General features: G+C 47.5%; 2 protein-coding genes across 2 annotated transcripts; one reads left to right on the top strand and one right to left on the bottom strand.

The window, feature by feature from the left end:
* Positions 1-446: 446 nt before the first annotated feature.
* Positions 447-7632, bottom strand: GTPBP2 (GTP binding protein 2). The gene is made up of 12 exons (XM_006881952.1): positions 7447-7632; positions 5288-5314; positions 4810-4994; positions 4366-4474; positions 3992-4189; positions 3557-3731; positions 3200-3419; positions 2629-2764; positions 2450-2508; positions 1690-1861; positions 1144-1308; positions 447-948 (listed from the first exon to the last, which is right to left on the bottom strand). The coding sequence occupies exons 1-12, from the start codon at positions 7630-7632 to the stop codon at positions 772-774; spliced, it is 1809 nt and encodes a 602-aa protein (XP_006882014.1). The 3' UTR covers positions 447-771.
* A 4703-nt stretch (positions 7633-12335) lies between these two features.
* MAD2L1BP (MAD2L1 binding protein) lies at positions 12336-17011 on the top strand. Its single transcript, XM_006881951.1, has 3 exons — positions 12336-12384; positions 12935-13200; positions 16502-17011. Exons 1-3 carry the CDS (start codon positions 12336-12338, stop codon positions 17009-17011), a joined length of 825 nt encoding a protein of 274 aa, XP_006882013.1.
* Positions 17012-21960: the final 4949 nt, after the last annotated feature.

The following is a 21960-nucleotide window of genomic DNA, read 5'->3' as shown; positions in this document are numbered from 1 at the left end:
GGGGTGGCAGGTGAGTAGCTGTGGAGGTCTCCAGCCACTAGTTTGGGTAAGTAAAACAATACTATTTGATCCAGCATTAAAACCATTAGATCACAGCAGATCCTACAGGACAAGACTGACATGCAGCTGACCCTCGGTATGCCAAGCCTTACGCTTGGCAGCCCCACGCCTGGGCCAGCACAACAAATAGCACCTGTGGGGCCTGAAGGAGGAACTGGGGAGATAAAGCTGAGAAGCAGGCCACGGGGTGGAAGCACTCCCATTCACTGTTCTGTGCCATTTCTTCAAGCCCTGGGCCACTGGTGGCCAGGAACTAGTTTCTTTTGTCCACAGTCAGGTAGTGATGGGCAATATACATGGCCTTGAGGTATAGAAAAAGGAGTGCTTTCAAGGACCACCCCTAGTTGTGACAATTCCTGAAGTGCAAGGACCACATTGTGGATCACGCTCAAGTCCTAATAGTGGGGCCAAGATGGCCACAGCTCCATCCAGCAGACAGGCTACGGAGTCATCCTGGTCGATGAGTCGGTTAGGTGGGCGCACAGCTGTTGAGCACTGCCCTGAATGCTCCTTCCTTCTCCCTCAGCACTGCCCCTCCCCTGGCCACACTAAGCTTGGCACCTCTCCTGGCAGGTGGTAGGGTACAGGGGGCAAAGAGCCCCTCTCTCCCCCTAGCCTATTAACACACAAAGCCGCCAGCAGAGGGCAGCATGGCCAGAAGTCAACTTGTGTATTGTGGGGACGGCCACATCTGTCCCTACACTGGGGTGCTCAGAAGCCCATGTTAGCCTGGGCCTCACCAGCTGCAATGGCTTGCACATCAGTGACATGGCCGATGCCCTTGGTGACACCCTCCCGGAACAGCAGCTTGGCGCCCACCTTCAGGTACTCTGGGTGTTTCAGGAAGCGGAAACGTACCACTGCCTTCTCCCCTGTCCGTAGCTTGTCCTGTAGCAGATAGGTGGTCACTGAACATTTCATGTGTATAGTCATTGCTCACCACCCTCAGGGGGTCTCGTGGGACTTTACCCACCCCAAGTGGGGCATTCTGTAAAATCAGGGAGTTCTGCAAGTCTGAGGTCAATGTAGGAAAATTGTGACTGCTCCTGGGAAGAATGGGGCATGGCCTGGGGTCCCTCTCACCTTGGCATGAATCTTCTCCACCACTGCTGTCTGGCGGACGTTGCCGACGTGTACTGTTACCTGGAAACCTCGCCGAAAGGTGGTGGCATGGAACAGCAGGACTATTTCTGCCTCAAACACTGAGCAGATGGTGGGATTCATCTCGGGACTCACCATTACCATGCCCTAGGGAGACACAGCCCCCAGGCCCAGGAAGGGGCCTAGCATCAGGTCTACTTTCTACACTTATGCCCTTTTATGGCATCTGAACTTCCTCTTCTAGAACTCCAGATAGTACCTCAGAAGGAAATACACTTTGTAGAGGGAATCCTTTCTTACCCACTTCCCATGTGTTCAAACCCCTCTAGCCCTTGGTACTATTACAGTCCTGGACATTCAGATGCCACCACAGTAATGCAGATTTGGTGATGTGCCACTTTATAAGTATTCTAATACTTTTCATATACAGACAGTCTATGTAACAGACCATAGCCTTCTTAGCCACTCTGTAGCTAGTTTCCTGGGCACTTTTCTTAATGTTCCCTCCCACTTGCCCACCCACCTCACCTTTCGAAGCAAAGCACGGTCAAAGTCCCCAAGAGCCAACGTTGCAGCCTGACCAGCTCGCAGCACGCGACAGGCAGAGCGGTTGCGCTGAATGCTGCATACTCTCAGCTCGAGGAAGCAGCCATCGTCTGTGGGGCCCACCACCAGCTGGTCCCCTTCACGGCAAATCCCACTGCAGACCAGAGGGCAGGTGGCACAATGTGAGCCTAGGCCCCCCGTCTACTACTCGCTCAGGGTCACCTAGAGCATTTCTTCCTTTCTAAGGTTGATCCTGGAGGTGAGGGAAAAGGGATCCTGAGTTCAGAGTTGGGGCAGCGCTGGAGGGGAAATGATTGCCACACCCTTTTCCAGAGTGCACACAGAGAAGCCAAAGAGGTGGAAGCTGGTTGACAACACTGAAAACCTGATCTTAAAGGACCGAGTTCCCCCTCAGGTTTTCTCCTCTGCTTTGAACCGCTCACTTTCCCCACTGTGAGATGAAGTCAGGTGAGTGCACCCTGGTTTTCTACCTGGGGCCCAAGATGCACACAGCACCCCCTCAAGGGCCAGAAGATGCCCAGTAAGCAGCAATACTCTTTCTTCCCACACAAGCCAACAGAATAGCTTTGTCCTGCTTTTCTGATAGTGAAAAACCTAATCTGCAAACAAGTCCATCCTTTAAAAGGCCTCTGTTTAATTCCAGGCTCTCATCCTTTGGACACGTCTTCGTAAGTATGAGGGTGCGAGCTGAATGGGATGGTTTGCAAGCAAGGCAACTCACCTGGAAAGTGTCCCACCGACAACAGTCCCCACTTCTGGTACTGTGTAGATTTCATCCACCTAAAGTCCAAAAAGACCCTATCAACAACTGCCTAACAAGGCTGGCAAATCCAAGACTTTGGGGCTAGTCAGAAATGGCCTTTTTCTGTCCCACCACTCACTGTTCAGGTGGTCCACTACCTGGAACTCTGTCAGCTGCTGCATGAGCTCCTCCTGCTCTTTGCTGTTGGTGAGTGGGGGCAGGATGTTCAAGAAGACTTTGAGCAGGTCCAGACTTTCTCCAGATACACTGGATAGTGTGAAGATAGGGGTGACACTGGAGGAGGAGGCATTGAATGGACTGATTAGTTTCAACAGAATGCAAGATGAGGGCCTACACCTGAGAAGGTGAGCTGCTCTCTGTGTGGCTGAGGACCCCTTCTGTCTGCTAACCTCCTCCATGGAAGCTCTGAATTCAACCTCTGTGAAGCTGCACATGAAGCCCATCCAAACCATAAGTGAGGTGGTGAATGCCTGACCTCTTTGTCCTAGAGTCCTGAGTGTTTGCAAACCTCCAGGGTGTCTCAGAGTGAGAGCTAGACAAGGCTGAGCTCAAGTACTTCAGCACTAAGAAGCCCTTCCACAGTCTCAAGCTGAAGAACCACAGAACTGAGAACTGGACTAGGCCTGGGGACAGGAGAGCAAGCTTCTGGGCACTAGACCCTTGGGGGAAGCATTCTCTATGGGCCAGAATCGGATGAGACAGGCTTACTTTGGTGACTGGGCAAACTGTTGGGCAGCAGTGACAGCATCATCCTCGGAAGTGACCAGCATGGGGACCTTGTGGCAGCCAGGCTGTTTGAGGACCCGCTCCAGCTGGCGTACTGTCCTCTCTACTGTGGTCTTGGCACACAGATCTACCTTGCTGACCACGACGAAGAATGGCACTTTCAGGGCCAGGGCCAGCCCCAGATGTTCCCGTGTGGTGCCGGCTGGCTCAAGAAGGCAGCAATGAGAGAGAAGAGTGAGTGTGGACGTGAAGAAAAGGGGACGTAGTCTGGCTCCCAGACCTGAGAGTCCACACTTGTTGCCCCCTCTCCCGCCATGTGCCTGCCCCCATGCCTCATACCAATCCCAGTGTTGGCACTGACGAGGAGAAGGGCACAGTCAGGGCAGTACGAGGTGAGGCCAAAGATGGTGGTGTGCAGGTACTTGTGGTGGCCTGCTAGGTCGATGAAGGTGATCATCTTGGAGCTGCTCTCGCAGATCTCCTCCGCCGTCCGGGAGTCGCTGTAATTCACCACCTGGCCCAGGGCCGGGGGCTTTTAGTGCCCACTGCTGTTCTCTGCCAGGGCCTCAACTGGTCCCTGGATGACACTACCTCTTAGCCCTCAGCCCCATTTCTGGTTTAATTCATTTGTTTTCCAAGAGAGCGCTTGTTTAAAAACCCACCAGGCCCTTCATCTACACTATTCCATTAAGTCCCCACACTCTACCCACATCCTTCCCCTCCAGCACCCCATCCTGGAGGCTGACCACACTGGGTCCCGCTGATTGCATGCACCTCTCCCTTGCTGTTAAAGCCCAAGATCTCGAAGCTGATGCTCGAAGTTCGGCCAGACTGAATCTCATGTAGGTGTCGGAAAAGGTTGAGGCGAGCCCGGCCCCGTCCATTGTCCAGCTCTCCTTGGGTCAAGACGCCAAGCAGAGTTGACTTCCCTGAGTCCACATTCCCTAGGACGGCCACGCGGAGGTCCAGAAACTGTGGAGGAGGTGCCAGGGGTGAGGTTCTCTCCACACACGGATGGCTCAAGAGCAGTGATGCCCCCCTGGGGAGCAAGCAGTGAGCTGGACGCCAGTGGAGAGTCTGACACCACTGAGCCCTCCCCGGGAATGTGAGCATATGTGGGGGTGGGGTCGGCAGGGTGTGAGCTTCACCTGTTGATTGTCAGGCACCTTTCGCACCAGCACCTCGGTGATCTTCCGGGGCACGTCGCTGTCATAATCTACTTCTCGCTCCCGCAGAACTGTGATGTCTGCCCCAACCCTGTCACGGCAAAGCCAGAGCTGCCATACCCAGACTGCCTCTGAACCACTGACCTCCCCATGTCTCACATAGATCACCCCTCAATACCACTTATTTCCAAGACCCTCCAGTCTAGCCTTGATCCACAACTCTCAATGAGAAGGAAAAAATCTTAAGGAGCAGAAAACCCTAGGTTTAATGATAAGACCTCAGAAGCCTATCCCTCCTCTCTTTAGCCTTTTGCCAAGAAGGTAACAGAAGCAAAGTCCCACCTGGACCCCTCATGTCTAGGGGACCGGATACATCTGGGCCCTCCCTAGAGTCAGGTAACAGTCAAGGGGGAAAGGAAAGCATACTTCTCTGCCATCCGGTGCAAGGTCTTGAGGGAGGCCCGCATCTCTTCCTCCGCCAGCCCCACCAGCAGCCCGTTGTCCTCCACCCCAATCTGGTAGACCGCCTCACCGCGGCCCTCCTGGAGCCGCCACTTCATCTGTGTCACCAGGTGCTCAAAGCGGTACTGGGATGGATTCACCAGCTTCAGCTTAGGGCAGGTGAGGTATCACAAAAAGGTGGAATCAGAAGTGTTCCTCCTAGACCCATGCTCCCCAATTATCTCATGAAGAAGACACGAGCCCTCCCTACCCCCACAAAATTCCTTCATCCCTGACTCCCTCTAACAGTGAATTCCACTCCCCAAAGGAATGAGGTACAGGGTCCTTTCCCTGAACCATGGCCCTAAATTGCTACAGATCAGGAGTTGGGCAGAATCTTAGAGAAATGATCCCACACAGGTAGACTCCCCCATCCCTTGTCCCTCCCTAGCCTAAGACTCACTTTATATTCGATGTTTCCATCTTCCGCCTGAAAAGAAACAGGTAGCAGTTACCACACACACCATATGGACCCAACTCCTACTTCCCGATTCCTTTTTTTTTTTTTTAATATTTATTTTGTGTGTACCGTCAAATCAGATCTGACTGGTACAGGAGGAGACTGTTCCTCCTCCAGCAGAGCATCTGGTGGAGTCTACTTCCTGATTCTTAGTGGGGGGCCCCCGGCAGGTATCCCGAGAGCAAGAAGCTCCAGTGCCTCAGCAAGCACCTGCCAAGGTCAGTGGCAGACAAGCCCTCTATTCAACGTAACATGACCAGTGAAGGATCTCTGAGGAAACAGTGAGTCTCCAATAAAGCCAGGAACAGAATGCCAAGTTCTTCCTGTCTTCAACCAGTGGCAGCCTGTTCTTACCAGATCCAAGAACATCTTCCTTCTTTCTGGGACCTCAGACTGCTATCTCCAGAAGCCACTGTATGTATGCCCAAGCTACCCAGGCATTTATTTGTTTACTTTTTGCCACTAGTCTAGGAGACACTCCTTCCTTCCTGTCCACCATTCTTGGCTGATGTCATTAAGAGTAAGAGGCTGCAAGAAGTTCTGGACCTGGGCCAAATGGTGAGCTCAGCACTGGTCACTATAACCTTATGAGAGAGAAGCCTGAGTGGGAGGGGAGCAGGGCTCCAAAGTTGGGGCTGAGATGAACAGAAGGATGAAGGGGGAGACTCCATACTTATATAAGACTTAAAATGTTTTTTAATCTCCTTCCCCAAATCCTGGTGCCTCAGATGAGGTAAAATCCTGAATCCCCCCACAATCTTGTCCCTCTTCCCTAAATCAGGTGACCCATCATAGGAACATCTTGTTGCCTGAAGCCCACTCGCCTACCCCCGCTTTACCTCCACTGGAGTTTGGAGGATCATCAGCTCTGTCCTGCATTTCTTTATTTTGATGAGAGGAAGGGGCAATGTTAAAAAAAAAAAAAAAGCCCCAAAGCAACAAACCCCAAACTGAAATAATTCACATACTATCAAGTTCACAATCCTAGTATGCATATTTAGTGAGTTCCAATAGATACCCAGAGTTGTACAACCATCACCACTAATTCCAGAAAGTTATCATCCTCAAAAGAAATCCCATACCCTAGGCAGTCACTCTCTGTCCTCCTCAGACCCAGACAACCACTAATCTACCTCCCGTCACTATGGAGTTACCTATCCTGCCAGTTCGGAACTGGGCACTCCTCCTTCCTCTTAGAATGCCATCCTTTCTCAGCCCTCTGGCTCTAACAGGTCTTTACCCATAACTTCACCTCCTGAAGCACGAGATCTTTTTTCCACTAATAAAGATGCTCTGGAAACTGTCTTACGAACACTTTGTTGAGTATAGAACATCAGATGGGTGACTTCAGAAAAGTACTACAAAAATGATGGTCCAGATCAGTGGCCCTGAAAATGTGGTCTTGGGACCTGTAACATCAGCATCACCTGGGAACTTGTAAGAACTGCAAATTTCTCAGGCCAATCTGGGTCTTAACAGACACAATTCTAGAAATTCTGGACAAACCTAATGATTCTGATGCAAGCTGAAGTTTGATAACCTTGGATCCTCCTGTCCAAGCAAGAGAGGGGAGATGGGGCAGGTGTGTGTGGGCAACTTCTTTGTTTTCCCCCACTTGCCTCCTAAGAGGGCATTTCCCTCTGGTTGTATGTGTACTGGAGAATAGGGAGAGAACACACTGCTCCACACGGTGGAACACGTCTGAAAAAGTAGTGGTTACTCTGCCTACCTTCTCATCCCAGGATGCAATCAATCCCCCTTTACTTGCCACAGCACAGGGAGTGTCAGGGCAGCCTACTCTGCTCTTCCCAAAGGGACGGTAAGGGGAATCTTCTCTGCTCCCTTCTCCTCCTAAGGGAGTGCAGAGACATCAGAAGGGAAGTCCAGTTTCTCTGTCCCTCCTCCTTGGGGTCTCGGGACCGGAAGGCGGGGGGGGGGGGGGGGGGGGGGGGGGGGGGGGGGGGGGGTGGTCTCCTCTGCTGCTCCTTCCATAGGATCTTGACATTTGGAAGGGGGGATTAGTTCTCTCGGCTCCTCCTCCCAGGGGTCCCGGAACCGGGAGGAAAGGTCTGCTTTCATTCCGCCACTTCTTATGTGCTCACCTCGGGGGGCAGGTACGGAGGATTGTTGGCTTTGCCTCCTCTGTTCCTTCCGTTCTTCTTCTTCCCCTTCGGGCCCCCGCAGACGCTGCTGCCGCCGGCTCCTCTAGCCTTGAGGGTTCCGCCTACGGCCGGGCCCCCTCCGGGCCGGCAGCAGCCGCCGAACAGCTCCGATACCCGCGAGTCCATCCGCCACTGCCGCCAGCCCCCTGCCCGGTCCCTCCCCCCCCGCCGCCGCTGTCCCCACCGCCGCCTCTACAGCCACTGCCGCGTCGGGCCAGCCAGAGAGCGGAGCGGGGTGGGGCCCTGTGCTTGTCACGCCCCCACGCCCCGCCCCTGGCCTCCGGGTCGCGTCAGAAACACTTGCGCGGCACCACGGGATATGGAGTCCCCAGGTCTCCGCTTTCCCTCAAAAGAGCCCGTCTCTGCACTACAACTCCCAGGAAGCATCGCGGGGTAAGGGGTTGCAGGAGGCTTCACGACGTAGACAAGTAGCGCGCCTTTGCGTGCAGAGGCCCAAAAGTCCGGTCTCCTGCTCCTGGTGTCGGAGCAACTCTTTCGTAGAACCTGGGGAAGTTTAGAGCCCGCAGCCTAAGGAATGATCGTGCACAGGGGTCGCAAGGTTCACTACATTAGAACTGAGCTTTGTAGGTGCTGCTGGGCCTGGCCTCTTAAACGAGTATTCATCCCAGCAACAGGTTTTTCAGATCCAGAAGGCTACTGAATTAAGGGCGACTGGATCTCCAATCTTTTAACCCCTCCCTTGATTCAGTTTCTTCCCTGACGGTCGACATGCCGTCGGGGTGAGTCAGGGCGAATGCCAGGGCGGGAGCAGATGGTGGTTAGCCATAATTAGGCTGTTATTGTTGCGATGATTATGCCACCTTTACATAGTAGTCACTATTTTATTGCCAGAGCTGGCATCAGTTGGAGTTTCAGCACCCCGAGGCACCACAGTGGCCCCAGCACAAATCCCGAACCCATAAATCAGCTGTGATGCCTGAAGGGTACAAGAATGCCTGCAGCTAAGACTCCCCTCCCCTTTGTTTTGAAGACTAACCAATCCGGGAGAACCAAGAATGATTTTTAAAAACTGAGAGGCTGTAGGAGGGGTTTGGCCTCTCTTTAGGGCGGGGCTGAGGCTCCGGTTACATCTGCTGGGGTGAAGGCGGGGAAGCGGCTGGAAATAGAAATTTGGCCCAAAGCCACTGGAGATTGTTGACTTTTGACTTTCTTTCCAAGCCATCTCTTCCTCTTCTACTCTTTAGGGCTTCAACAGCCAGCAAAGCAGAAACACATTCAGTAACACAAACCATTGTACAAAACGTCTGAAAGGTGAGGTTGAGAGTCGGTTAGCTTTGCTGGACTCAAGTCAAGACGCTTAGGTTCAGTTTTCAGCACCATGGTAGTCCCGTGACTCACAACTTACCTTGTTTCCACTCCTGGCTTCATAGGTGCTCGAACGGAGCCAAACCCCCAAAACTTCATACTAGATTTCGTCGGAAATCTAGAAGCAGCATCCGCCGCTTACCTCTGGTGATCTCCTCAAGGATTCAAGCTTGGTGAACTCCATGGTTCTGCCCAGTACCTCAAGGAAAGACACAGGTTCTTGATCCTGTAGTTGTTATTCACATGGCATAATTCCCCAAACAAATGAGACCGAGAAAGGGAAAAATCATCCAATTCAGCCAATTGGTTAAAAGTAGATTAAAGAACCACCACCGTATGACTTCTCAATCCTGTGCCGTTGAGAGAAGAGCTATGCTGCAGAGGTCAACCTCCACCAGGAGCATAACCCCACTGGAGAAACTTTAAGTGAGACAGGAGAACTCAGAGATCTCAAGAAGGGTGGAAATTTGAAGGGAGGGCTAAAATCATTCCTCCAATATCACCACCCCAGCTGGGGCCTCCTGATAACCATGGCCTCCTGTATTTGTCTGATAACCCTTGTCCTCTCATCTACATGAATCTTTCAGTCAACCCAACACACCCAACTGGACATCTTCTGTCTTACATTATTCTGAAGATAGCCTTTTCTAGTACTTTATCATTGAACAACTTAATTTACAAAAATGAAGCTTAACTTACAGAAATGAAGGCTGGCAGAGGAGCAGGCCAAATAGTGAAGTCTTTTCAGAAGATCATAGTTTTGGGAGGTGGAAGATGATATACATGTTTTGTGCTTATGAAATATCTATGAACATATCTGTAGATAGATAATATGGTACTCTGGTCATAGAGTCCATAGGGAGTTACTGCCTGTAGTGCAGTTTGAATTCATCAGTGGCTACATAAGAGAAAATATGCAATCTCCTCCTCTGTGAAATACAGCCTCCAAACCCAATGGAGGTTTAGCTATGATTTGCTTCTAACTCAACATCAATAAGCGAGTGACATATATAAACATAGATCAGGCCAACATTCCTCACCCCCCAATATAGTAAACTTTGTACTTTACATAAATTGATGCTTTCCTGGTTTAGGGTCTGAGCCAATTCCTAGACTACAAATTATTCTCCAATATACTTACTACTAGTTTTTAGAGTTTCTTTTTAGTGTTAGATTTGTAATCTATCTGGAATTTACCTTCATGTAGGATGTGTGGTAGGAACCAACTATATATGTGCTTTGAAAACCTTCATCATGTATAGTAGTATCCACAGGTTTGTTTCTTAACTCCCTTCTGTTTTATTGCTCATTCCTGAGTCATACCACACACTATTTTAATCTCAACTTTAGTGATATGTTTTGACTTTTGGTCTCTACTTCCTGAAACACACGCATTTCTTGGTGTTTATTTCCTAACACCTGTGGATGTTTTAAAACTTCTCTGGCTACTTCTCAGTTTCCCTGATGGCTTCTTCTCTTTCTTTGCTCATCCCTTGAGCATTTTCATCTTCAATGTAATTCTGCTCATCCTCATTCTATATTCATTCCCTCTGTGATTTTTTTTCTGTGCTGATAAGATCTCAAATGCGTATTTCTATTTTAAATGAGTTTTTAACATTCCTTTTTATAGTCATGAGGAGATTTGAAACTCAACCATCATTATCAAAACATGAGCTCATCTTTTCACCTTACCCATTCTCCAAAAGACCTGGTCTCTCTATAGCATTTCCTCCTTTATCCACTGGCACAGTTATTGAAGTTGAAACTTAATTGTCTTCTTGGTAGTTTCCATCAGTCTCTCCTTCTCAGATCAACTACTAAGTTATATTCACTGAATTTACTAAATACCACTACATTTTACCCAATTCTTTCCACCCCACTGTGGCTTCCCTAGTTCAGACCTCTCACTAGACACTTGAATAATTGCAGTCACCTGTAACACACGCGTCTAAACAACATGCCTCTGGAGAAACTATGAACTTTGATAAATGACAATAGTTATAGACAGGCTTCAGGCCTTTTGTTCATAGGGTTGCTATGAGTCATACTTGACTCGACGGCAATCAACAACAACAATCTATAACTAGGGAGCGCTGATACCCTAGAGGTAAGAACCTGCGCTGCAATCTTGAATGCTCATTGTTCAAATCCACCAGCTGCTTCGTGGTAGTCTAGTAGTAAGAGGCTGTGCTGCAATCTCAAAGGCACGTAGTTCAAATCCACCAGCTGCTCCACAGAGAAAGGATGGGCAGTCTCCTCTCATGGGATTAACTGCTTCTGAAAACCCACTGGAGGGTCAGCTATGGGTCAGTTTTGACTTGATGTAACAAAACAACAAATAACCTCCTCACCTATCCTTTCTGTAATCTAGTATAATGTAGCCAGTGTCAAGATTAAATTTGTAAAATGTATTCACCTTATTCGCTACCTAAAGCTTTCTTCAAACTTCTCTCCCCAGCAGGATCAAGTTCAAATCTATGACGTTGTTTTTTAGGCTGGCTCCTATTTGTCCACTGCACCTTCATGCTCTATAATCTGTGTTCTTTTTATTTTCTTGAAGAGATGATGCTCTTGTGGCGCTCTAGGTCCTTTTCTTTACCTAGCTAACTTACCTTTTTTATAGATCACAGTTTCTTACAGATCACCATTTCCTCCAGGACCACTCTATCTGTATTACTCTATCTGTATTAGGTGTCCCTGTCTTGGCTTCTTCTTTTTTTTTTTTCTTTCCTGTCTTGGCTTCTATAGCCCGTATACCTTCTACAGTATAAATTCATCACATGGTCTTGGAAAAGGCACAGCCAGAATGCTCCTTGGAGGCAAGGATAGTGAAACTTCGTCTCACATACTTTGGAAATGTTGTTAGGTGGGAGCAATTCTTGGAAAATAACATTATACTTGGAAAGGTGGAGGTCAGCAAAGGAAAGGAAGACCCTCAACAAGATGGACAGTGTGACTATAACGGGATGATGAGAATGGCGCAGGATAGAGCAGGGTTCAGGTCCCTTGTTCATAGGGTCGCTATCAGTCATAGTCAACTCAATGGCAATTTAAAACATTGTAACAAGAATAAAGGCATATAAACTCTTTTTTTTGTTTGTTTTTTGTTTTTGTAATGATATGTAATTTAATGTGTATAACTGTTTTTTTCTATAATTATATTTTATTAATTTTCATAAACATTTACAGAGATTTTGGGTTTCCATTCATTCATTGTTGCACGGCATATAAACTCTTGAGAACAGAGCTTAGTCTCCAGCACCTAGGACAGGGCCTGAGTAGAGAAGGAGGACAAACAAATAGATGCCTGGAAGGTAAGGGTCATTTGGAAGGAAGAGACCTAAGACTTCCCGAGGGAGAGGAGGTTTGACGCACAGTCCCCTCCGGGTCGGCCACGCCCACTGCCCTCTTCCGCCCTAGCCTATCCGGAAGTGGAGGCGTGGGCTTCCCAAGATGCTCCGCGGGAGACCCATTTAAGCCACTTGGCGGAGAGAAAGGGTAGAATGATGGCAGCGCCGGAGCCGGAAGTGATATCCTCTGCCGCAGTACCCGGTAAGGCTCAATGTGCGGAGCTCAAAAGAGCTTTGGGGAGCTATTTTTTCCTAACTGCCGTTCCCTCCAGGCACTTCGCCCTTGGCCCTCTCTGCACCCCGGCACCCACTCCTGGCGTAACTCCGCGCCCTAGTTCCACCCGAGCGAACTGCCTCGCCCCCACCGCCCTGCTCCCTGTCATTTCGCACTCTGCCCTCCCTCTATTTCTTCTCGGCGTTCTCAGTCCCACTCGACTGCTCTTTGTCTCGAACCACTTCCCCAGATGTCTAGGGCACACCGCTTTCTGGGCGGCGCTTCACTCGCTGCCTGGGAACAGCGCCTCCCCACCCTCGCCCGCTGGCGGCCCACCTGGGGGCTCCCCACCTGGGGTGCGGCCGGGGGGAGAGAGCTCGGAGCTCCCACGGGCTCCCTACGCGGCAGGGGCTGGTTTGGTGGCCATAAGGGAATAAAATACACTGGCTGTGATGTTATTTTTAAATTTTATGCTAGTTTGCATACAAGACTGTGCATCTGAAGCGTTCCCTCGTTCTTTGCACCTCTTTTCATACAGCCGATTTGGAGTGGTTTGACAAGGCCAAGCAGACGCAAGTTTCCGAGCTAGAACTCGTTGATCCTACCATGGCCCAAGGACCTCCCAACCCATCGGAAAGCTTTTGCCCCCGAGACTGCATTGTGCCCGTCGTGTTTTCCGGGCCTGTGAGCCAGGAAGGCTGCTGCCGGTTTACTTGTGAACTTCTAAAGCATATCATGTACCAACGCCAGCAACTCCCTCTGCCCTATGAGCAACTTAAACACTTCTACCCAGAATCTCCTCAGGTAGGCGCATGCGTCGAGGGGAGAGTTCACGGGCAAACGCCGTGCCTCTTCAAGTTAGCAGGTTTTAACTTGTAAGCCTGAGCAGCTGTAAAAAGTGAGTTTAAAGCTCAGGGCTTCTATGCTCCCTATTTATAGTCTTGTTGGTCTCATCTTCCCACTTCTCTGCGTTCTCTTTCTGAAACACTATTATGTGTTAAATTGTAACTTCTTGAACGGACACTTCAATATTTAGTATCTTTTTCTCTACTAGTTCCCCCCTCTTTTTTTTTTTTTGTTGTTGTTTTATTCAGCTTCCTTGAAGACTTGACTTTCTATTCTAACGCTTTTAATTTTTTATACTTTGGCCATCATATACCCAACAGCCCGTTCTTTGTTTTTCTTTTTCATAGCATCTCATTCTTGTCTCATTGCTACGTTAACTTCTCTTACACAAGAATATTCCTTGTGGTACCTTTGAAGTTTCCCCCGGTACCTTGATTTATCTCTCTACCATATTTATGTTCCCATTTGTTTTGGCCTCTGGCTTTCATATTGGGAGTCTTTCTAATGTGCCCGGTCAGAATTTAGGAATGTCATTGAAAGCTCAGTGTGCAGTGGGACCTTGTGAGCTGATGAACATCGCGCTAAGAAGATTGTGTGGGAACTGTGTGGCATCTTTGAGGGGACTCCCCCAGACCCCAGTACTGAAAAATTTCTCTAGGTGGGGAGGGAAACTGGAATGGCAATGTAAGTGGCGTCTTTGCCAGACGTTCACCCAGTTCCCTGTATTCCCCATGCCCTCTGCAGTGCTTAGTAAGGCCAATTCCTGAGTCTTATGGGATTCTTCAGAGTACACTGGCTTGCTTCTCATGGATCTTTTCTTTCCTGCAGTGGGGATTCTTTTTCTTTCTTTTCTGGCAATGCTTCGGGGTGTGCCCTGGCCAATGCAGCCTGAAGTTACTTGCGTTAGAATCTGGAGATCAGCACAGATCCTCCTCTCTCCTCCCCAACTCCCAGAAATCTTTTTTGGCAATGCTTCGCAAAGAAAGGTGACCCAACAGAGTGGAAATTATCGAACAATATCATTGATATCACATACAAGCAAGATTCTGCTGAAAATTATCCAAAAACGTTTGGAACAATATGTCAGCAGAGAACTGCCAGGTGTGCAGGCTGGATTTAGAAGAGGTCGTGGTACTAGGGATATTATAGCTAATGTTAGATGGATCTTAGCAGAAAGCAAAGAATACTAGAAGAATGTCTATCTGTGCTTCATGACTATGCAATGGCTTTTGACTGTGTGGATCACAACAAGCTGTGGCTGACTCTGAGAAGGATGGGAATCCCAGAACATTTGATTGTGCTAATGCGAAACTTATACTTGGACCAAGAGGCAGTCGTCAGAACAGAGCAAGGAGACACTACATGGTTCAAAATCAAGAATGAGGTTCATCAGGGATGTATTCTGTCTCCATACCTTTTCAATCTGTATGCAGAACAGATCATCCGAGACGCTGGGCTATACAAAGAGGAATGTGGCATCAGGATTGGTGGAAGAATCATCAACAACCTGTGTTATGCAGATGACACAACCCTGCTTGCTGAAACTGAGGAGGACCTGAAGCGCTTGCTGCAGAAGATCAAGGACTACAGCCTCCTATATGGACTGAAGCTCAACATCAAGAAAACAAAGATTCTAACCACTGGGCCAATTGGCAGCATCAGTATGGATGGTGAAGAGATTGAGATAGTTAACAGTTTTAGTTTACTTGTCTCCACAGTCAACACTCTTGGTAACAGCAGCCAGGAAATCAAGAGATAAATTGCATTGGGAAAGTCGGCTGTGAGGGACCTCTCAGAGTACTGAAGAGCAACGATGTCAGACTGGAGACTAAGGTGCGCCTGATCCAGACTATAGTCTTTGCAGTTATGTGCTATGCATCAGAGAGTTGGACAGTGACTAGGGTTGATAGAGAATTGATGCGTTTGAGTTGTGGTGCTGGAGAAGAGTGTTGAATATACCATGGAGTGCTAGGATAACAAACAGGTTTGTCCTGGAGAGGGTGAAGCCAGAATGTTCCCTGGAGTCAAGGATTCTGAAACCTCGTCTGACATATTTTGGGCATGTTGCAAGGAGGGACATCATGTTTGGCAGAGTGAAGGGGCGGCGAAGGAGAGGAAGACCTTTGAGATGGATCGATTCTGTGACTAGAGAGGTGGGAATAAGTGCATTTGAGATGGCTAGGTTGGCACAGGATAGAAGAGCATATGGAGCTCTTGTACATATAGGGTCGCTATGAGTCGCAAGCGACTCAGTGGCCCATAACAACAACAAGTGGGGATTCAGTTCTCTTGCTATGGCTCTTGCTTCTGCTTTCTACCTTCAAAAACCTTGTTGTTGCTTCTTGACCATTGTTGACTATTCTCCAGGTCTCATTGCCTTCAGCAGTTTAACCTTCACTTTCTTTATCTTCCCTGATTTCTTTTTTCACACTTGGTTGTTGCAGACCGAGGGTCCCAAAGAATGAAATAATTTTATAATTATTAATAATGAGACAGACTACCAGGAATGATATAGAACAGAGAGTGTGAAAAACAGGGGGCCAACAGTTCCCATGACTGAAGGCCCCAAGCCATGCTTCTCTGAGTATTTATTTAGAATCATAAGGAAGGTAAACAAAGTAAAATCATAAGGACGTACAAAACAAAAACAAAGGGTAATGGTAAAGTCTTTTACAGATAAGGCCAAGTTCTTCTTTATGCTAATCCCAAGAGGGAGGGATTCAGTTGATACAAACTAAGAAAACTGTTGACTCTTAGGGAACACCTTAGTGCCACAAGGTGACCTTCAGCTTGTATTAGACCTCCCTCATTTCCTGATATAGCATTTGGTCTACTATTAGTAAATTTGATATTCCGCTTCCCTCACTTGGTAGTATTTCAGGTGACAGCAGGTTATTTTCTGTTTGCCATGTTTGGCCAGGAAGCCTACTCCAGGGTCACTGTTTTTAGACCAAGTAATCCTTGTTACCACTCTCTGTACAGCAAGGATTTATTCAAACTTCTGCGTCTCTTTCTAGGTGCCCTACAGTTTCAGAACACTGCCTTGGCTGTTCTTAGGGTGGAAAATTGGGATTTTGTTAATTTAATATGTCCCCCTTTTGATATATTGCCCTCTGATAAAACCTAGTGTTTTCGTTATGACAGTTCACTGAGCTGAAAATCCAGTCCCATACAGTTCTTTATTTTTAGTTTTTTTCATAAGAGTACTTTAAAGGGCATTAAATACCCTTATCTTGTCCTTCTCATTCTTTTTCCTCAGGCAGAGGATGCGGTGAGGATGAAACCTTGGTCTGCCGCTGAGGCAAACAACAAGAAATCTCAGCAGACCCTGGCAGAACTGGAGAGCGTCTTCAGCCACCTGGAGAGCCTCTTTGCCCGGACCCTGGTACCACGAGTGCTGATCCTCCTTGGGGGCAGCACTCTGAACCCCAAGGAGTTCTATGAGCTCGACTTGTCCCAACTGGTCTCAGACAGCGAGGAACAGAGCCTGAGCACAGCAGCTTGTTTGCGCTATCTCTTCCGAGCCATTTTCATAGCTGATGTCTTCAGTGAACTTCAGACTCCTCCACTTATGGGTACCACCATTATGGCACAGGGGCATCGCGACTGTGGAGAAGATTGGTTTCGACCTAAGCTCAACTACCGAGTGCCCAGCCGGGGCAACAAACTAACTGTTACCCTGTCCTGCGGCAGGCCACTCATCTCAGCCACAGCCTGGGAGGATTACGTCTGGTACCAGGCACCAGTGACGCTTAAAGGCTTCTACTAATGAATGAAGATGCTTCTTTTTTATTTATTTATTTATTTATTTATTTATTTATTTATTTATTTATTTATTTATTTATTTATTCTAAGAATCAGCTTCCAGGATCTCAGGGCTGTTGGCTTCAGGACTCAGTTTCTCAAAGGCTGTTGGCTGAGAAACCTCATTCTTTGCTGGCTAGAGGCCATTCTCAATGCCTGGGCATGTGGACATTTCCAGCAAGGTTGCTTGTTGTGTCCAGGTGAGAGAGGTGAGACGACTAGAGAGAGCTTGAAGATGCTTCTTAATGGTGGAAACACAGTAGTGGCTGCATTACCTTTCCTCTTGTGGCACCCAGTCATCCAGTTCTGCTTGGAGCTCAGGCTGCTTCTTGGTGAAGGAAGATTGGATTCTTCTAGCTGCCTGCCTCCCCTCCTCAGACTTCTTGGTGGGCTGTAATAATCATCCACAAGCATTATCATTTCTATGAATCATAGAGTTGTTTTACCCAAAGGTGCTGGGTCAGGTGTTTCTATATGGGGCTAGAAAGTAACTATGAGCCCATGGACACTCTTAGGAAGGAGACTTTTTGTGGGACCTTACAGAATTTTCACTAGGGACATGAAATGAATGTGATGAATGGATTTAAGTATAAAATGAATGAATTTAAATTTTCCTGAAAATCTTTTGGCTCAAGGAGATTTTGTTACTTAACAGCTAGGTGGTTTGACTTTTTGTACTTTGGGACTTCCAGGATCTTATTAATGGTTCTTGGTCTTCATCAGTCACAGACCAATTTGGAAAGCTAAATGACATGACTGAAACTCTAAATGGCAATAGAACTGGGACAAGAGTTTTCATTAGTTGAATCCTAACCCGTCCTTCTTTCCTGTCCTTACACTAGTCCTTATACTAGTTTTTGAGACCTTTAGATTCCAGCTGCCCAAAGCAGAGGTCACCTTTGATGTGAGCACAACTGTGGTAAGGACCTTCACTTACCTCACCACTCAGGGGGCCACAGTGACTCAGAAGAGCGGAGCCCTGTACCTGTGTGTAGTAAACCCTGAGGAGTGTGCTGAAAGAGTGGGTGAAGGGGGCAAGGCCCCCTGGAACAGGTACCTCTGCTGCCGCTGGCCATTCAGCATGGGTGAAGCTGTAACCCACCCACAACTTCTGAGTGAGCCCATGCTGCACAATAAGTTGAACCTGAGGCCTGAGAGTGAGGGCCTGACACCCCTCCAACTCTTGGGGTATAAATGGTCCTTGTATACCAGGCCCATTCTGCCCTTCAGAGCTGAGAAGCCAACGCTGAGGAATGGGAACACTGAAAGACTGGAGTGAAAGAGAGCTGATAAATCTCAAACCAGAGGGCCTGTGCAGGACTTGATTGAGCTGAGGCCCCCCTGTTGTTAGGTACCATCAAGTTGACAACAACTCATAGCAATCCTGTGACCTGTGGACCTGAACCCTGGCCTATCCTGTGCCATCCTCGTCGTCACTGATATGCCCGAGCCCGTTGTTGCAGTCACTCTGTCAGTCCTTCTTACTGAGAATCTTCCTCTCTGCTTATGCTCCACCTTTCCACCTTTTGAGGATGGGTCCCTCCTAAAAAATTGCCCAAAATAGGTGAAATAAAGCTTCAGCATCCTTGCCTCCAAGTAGTAACCTGGTTGTGCTTTCTGCAAGAAATTTTTGTTCCCTTGGATTAGAATATTCTAATCCAACCATAACTAAAGGCATGAAGGCCCCTTTAGGACTGACCTGCCTTATTAGATCGGTTCCCTGAGCCTAACTGTCCCATCTGGAGTTATGCCCAACCTGCCTCCACTACAGTTGTCCGGTGGCTGTTGGCAGTTACTGCTGGCAGTATTATCCTTAAGCAAACCTGTCCTCCTGCTGATCCTGTTTTTCATCCTCTCTGGCTTGATGTTACCCTCATTACTAAACATAGATATTCTTTGTGTTTAGAGAAAGAGACCACATGCACAGTTCCTGGATGCGAACTCTGTAAATAGGGACTGTATTAGATCTATTGGAAGGTAGTGGTGGTTGCCTTCGGGTGGTTCTGACTCATAGCAACCCCCTGGTAACTTAAGGAGACACTACCTGGTCCTCAAATTTACTGACATTTACTGTGTCTGAGCCCATTGTGGAAGCCTCTGTATCAGCCCATCTCCTTGAGAGTCTTTACTTGGTTGACCTTCTGCCAAATAAGATATTCTTCTCCAGCCTAATAACATGTCCAAAGAACATAAGACTAAGTCTCAGCATCCTCATTTCTAACGAACATATTCTCTCTGCACTCCTTCCAAGACAGATTAATTCATCCTGGCAGTCCATGGTGGGCACAGTCAATATTTTTTGGCAACACCATAAATCAAAGGCATCAATTCTTTGATCCTCCTCATTTTCTGTCCCATTTTTGCATGCATATGAGACTACTGGAAATATGGACTGTCTCAGGCACACCTTAAGCCTCAAAGTGATCTCTCTACTTTTAAAGAACATATCAAAGATGACTCAGTGACCCTACGAACAACAAATCTGTGCCAGATCAGTCCTGTCCTGTGTCGTCATCATTTCTGGCATCCTTGAGTCCATCACAGCAGAACTGTGCCATTCCCTCTCATTGAAAGCCTTCCTTTCTTTCATTAACCCTCTTTCCCAGCAAGATGTCCCTCCCCAAGGAATAGCCTCTCCTAGCAACATGCCCAAAATGAGACAAAGCTTTGCCTACAAGGATCACTCTGGCTTTACTTTCTCCAAGATTTATCTGTTTGTTCTTTGGCAGTCCTAGGATAGTCAGTACTCTTCTCCAGCACCACAGCTCAAAGGCATCAAGTCATCTATCATCCTTATTCATTATTTAGCTCTCAAATACGTACACAATGGAAAGACCACGGCCTGAATCAGATGTACTTTAGGCCTTAAACTGCCATCATTATTCCTCAATAATTTGGAGAGATTCCTGGCAGCAGACTTTCCCAGTGCAGTACATATCCTGATTTCCTGACCAAAAGTATTTATTGTGGATCCAAGTAAGATGAAATACAGTGATAATTTCATCTTTTCCCCCATCTGTCATAGTAATATTGCCTGTTGGTTCCAGTAGTGAGAATTTTTGTTTTCTGGATTTTGAGATGGAATCCATTGTGAAGGCTGTAGTCTTTGATCTTCTATAGCAAGCGCTTCAGATCCTCTTCACTTGCAACAAGCAAGATTGTGTCATTTGCATAACGCAGGTTATTGATTTTCCCTCTGATCCTGATAACATGTTCTTAATAGAGTCCAGCTTCTTGGAGGATTTGTTCAGTATACAGATTGAGTAGGTATGGAGAGAGGATACAACCCTGACACACATTCTTCTTAATTTTTAAACCATGTAGTGTTCCCTTGCTGTGTTCACACAATAGCCTCCTAGCCTAGGTACAGGTTTTGCGTGAACACAAGTACTCTGGGATTCCCATTCTTCTCAATGTTAGCCATAAATTGTTATGATCCACATTATTAAAGAGTCTGGCAGCATACTTGCCTTATGTAATTTGTTATTTGATTTCTTGATTGCCACTTCAGTGGGCATTTATTGTAGATCCAAGTTAAAATGAAATCCTTGCCTATCAGTCTTTTCCTTTCCATGATGATGCTGACAGGTCCAGTTGTGGGATTTTTGTTGGTAAGATTTGATAGTCTGTTAGTTTGATAGTGCTTAATGTTAAGGTAGAGGGTCAGTGAAAAGAGAGAGCCTCTCAATAAGATGGATTGACATTGTCACTGTAAAAATGGCCTCAAGGAGCAACAGTTGTGAGGATGATGTGGCCCGGGCTGTGTTTAATTCCATTAAACATTACGATGATTTGAAAATGACTCAACAATGCTTAAAGTCTTTAATGTATACAAAGTGCTCAGCATAGAGTTTATATTTTGTGCCTTAGTTACTGTAAGCACTTTGAATGTGTTCTCAGCGCATGGATTATCCTCATTTCATAAATGAGGCTTGGGGACATTGAGTAGCTTCCCTGAGTCATGAAACTTGGGTTCAGAATCAGTCCACCTGGCTTCACAGGCCGAGCGCTTTATGCTGTACTGCACTTCCTGTGTGATTTTTTACTCAAATCATTTAACCCTGTCTGCTCTGCCACCCACGGTAGCACTGGGAAATGGCAAGGCTCCTGCATCTCAGCTTCTAATTCTGGTTCCTAACATAGAATTTGCCACTGTTGGGTGCTGAGTAAGTATTTAATGATGAAAACAAAAAGCTTGGGCTCCTTGCTGTGTCATGACCACTGGACAGCATTTCCACTGGCTTCCTGTTCCCCATGTCTTCATAGAAGAGGAACAAGACCATATCTCTTGCTCAGAAGAAAGACCAAGCAGTTGCCTGAAGGGTGTGGGGAAGTGTTGAAACCAAGGGGTTATAAATTTGTTTTGAAAGAAGATATATTAAACCATGTCAGCTCCCTCAAGTGCTAATTTTAAAGGCCTTCATAAATAATGGTTAGTCAAAACAAAGTAGTTATCTGGGTAATTTAGACATTTCTCCATTAGCTTGGCACTAGGGCCCAGGTCATTCTGATTTCATGAGTCCTCTCCAGAGGATTCCAGAAAAGAAAAAAGATCATGAATAATGTTGGTAATAAATCCCCTCTCCCTCCCTGACGGTAAGTTGACCCAGGAACCTGCTGGTTTACACATGACTGGAGGCTCCTGAGGTGGATGATGAAGGGGAGGGACCTCGGCTGCACTGGGCCTTTCCTGTTAGTACTGTCCTGCCTAAAGTTTGTGGGCTAAGGAGGTATGTAGGTGGCATTTGATGGGAAGATTCATAATGTCACTCTTACCCTCTCCACATCCTTATCCCAAAGCGTGGCCCTATATTTTGCTTCCCTTGGAGCACATAGTGGAGTCAAACCTACTGCCTTTCGGTTGACAGTGGAACTCCTTACCACTAAACCACCAGATCTCCCTTGAAGAGGCAT

The sequence above is a fragment of the Elephantulus edwardii genome, unplaced genomic scaffold (genome assembly GCF_000299155.1).
Source record: "Elephantulus edwardii isolate Elephantulus edwardi_28Jun2011 unplaced genomic scaffold, EleEdw1.0 scaffold00017, whole genome shotgun sequence".
NCBI classification, from domain to species: Eukaryota; Metazoa; Chordata; class Mammalia; order Macroscelidea; family Macroscelididae; genus Elephantulus; species Elephantulus edwardii.
The sequence above is the reverse complement of the archived record's forward strand: the minus strand, read 5'-3'. Positions and strand labels throughout refer to the sequence as shown.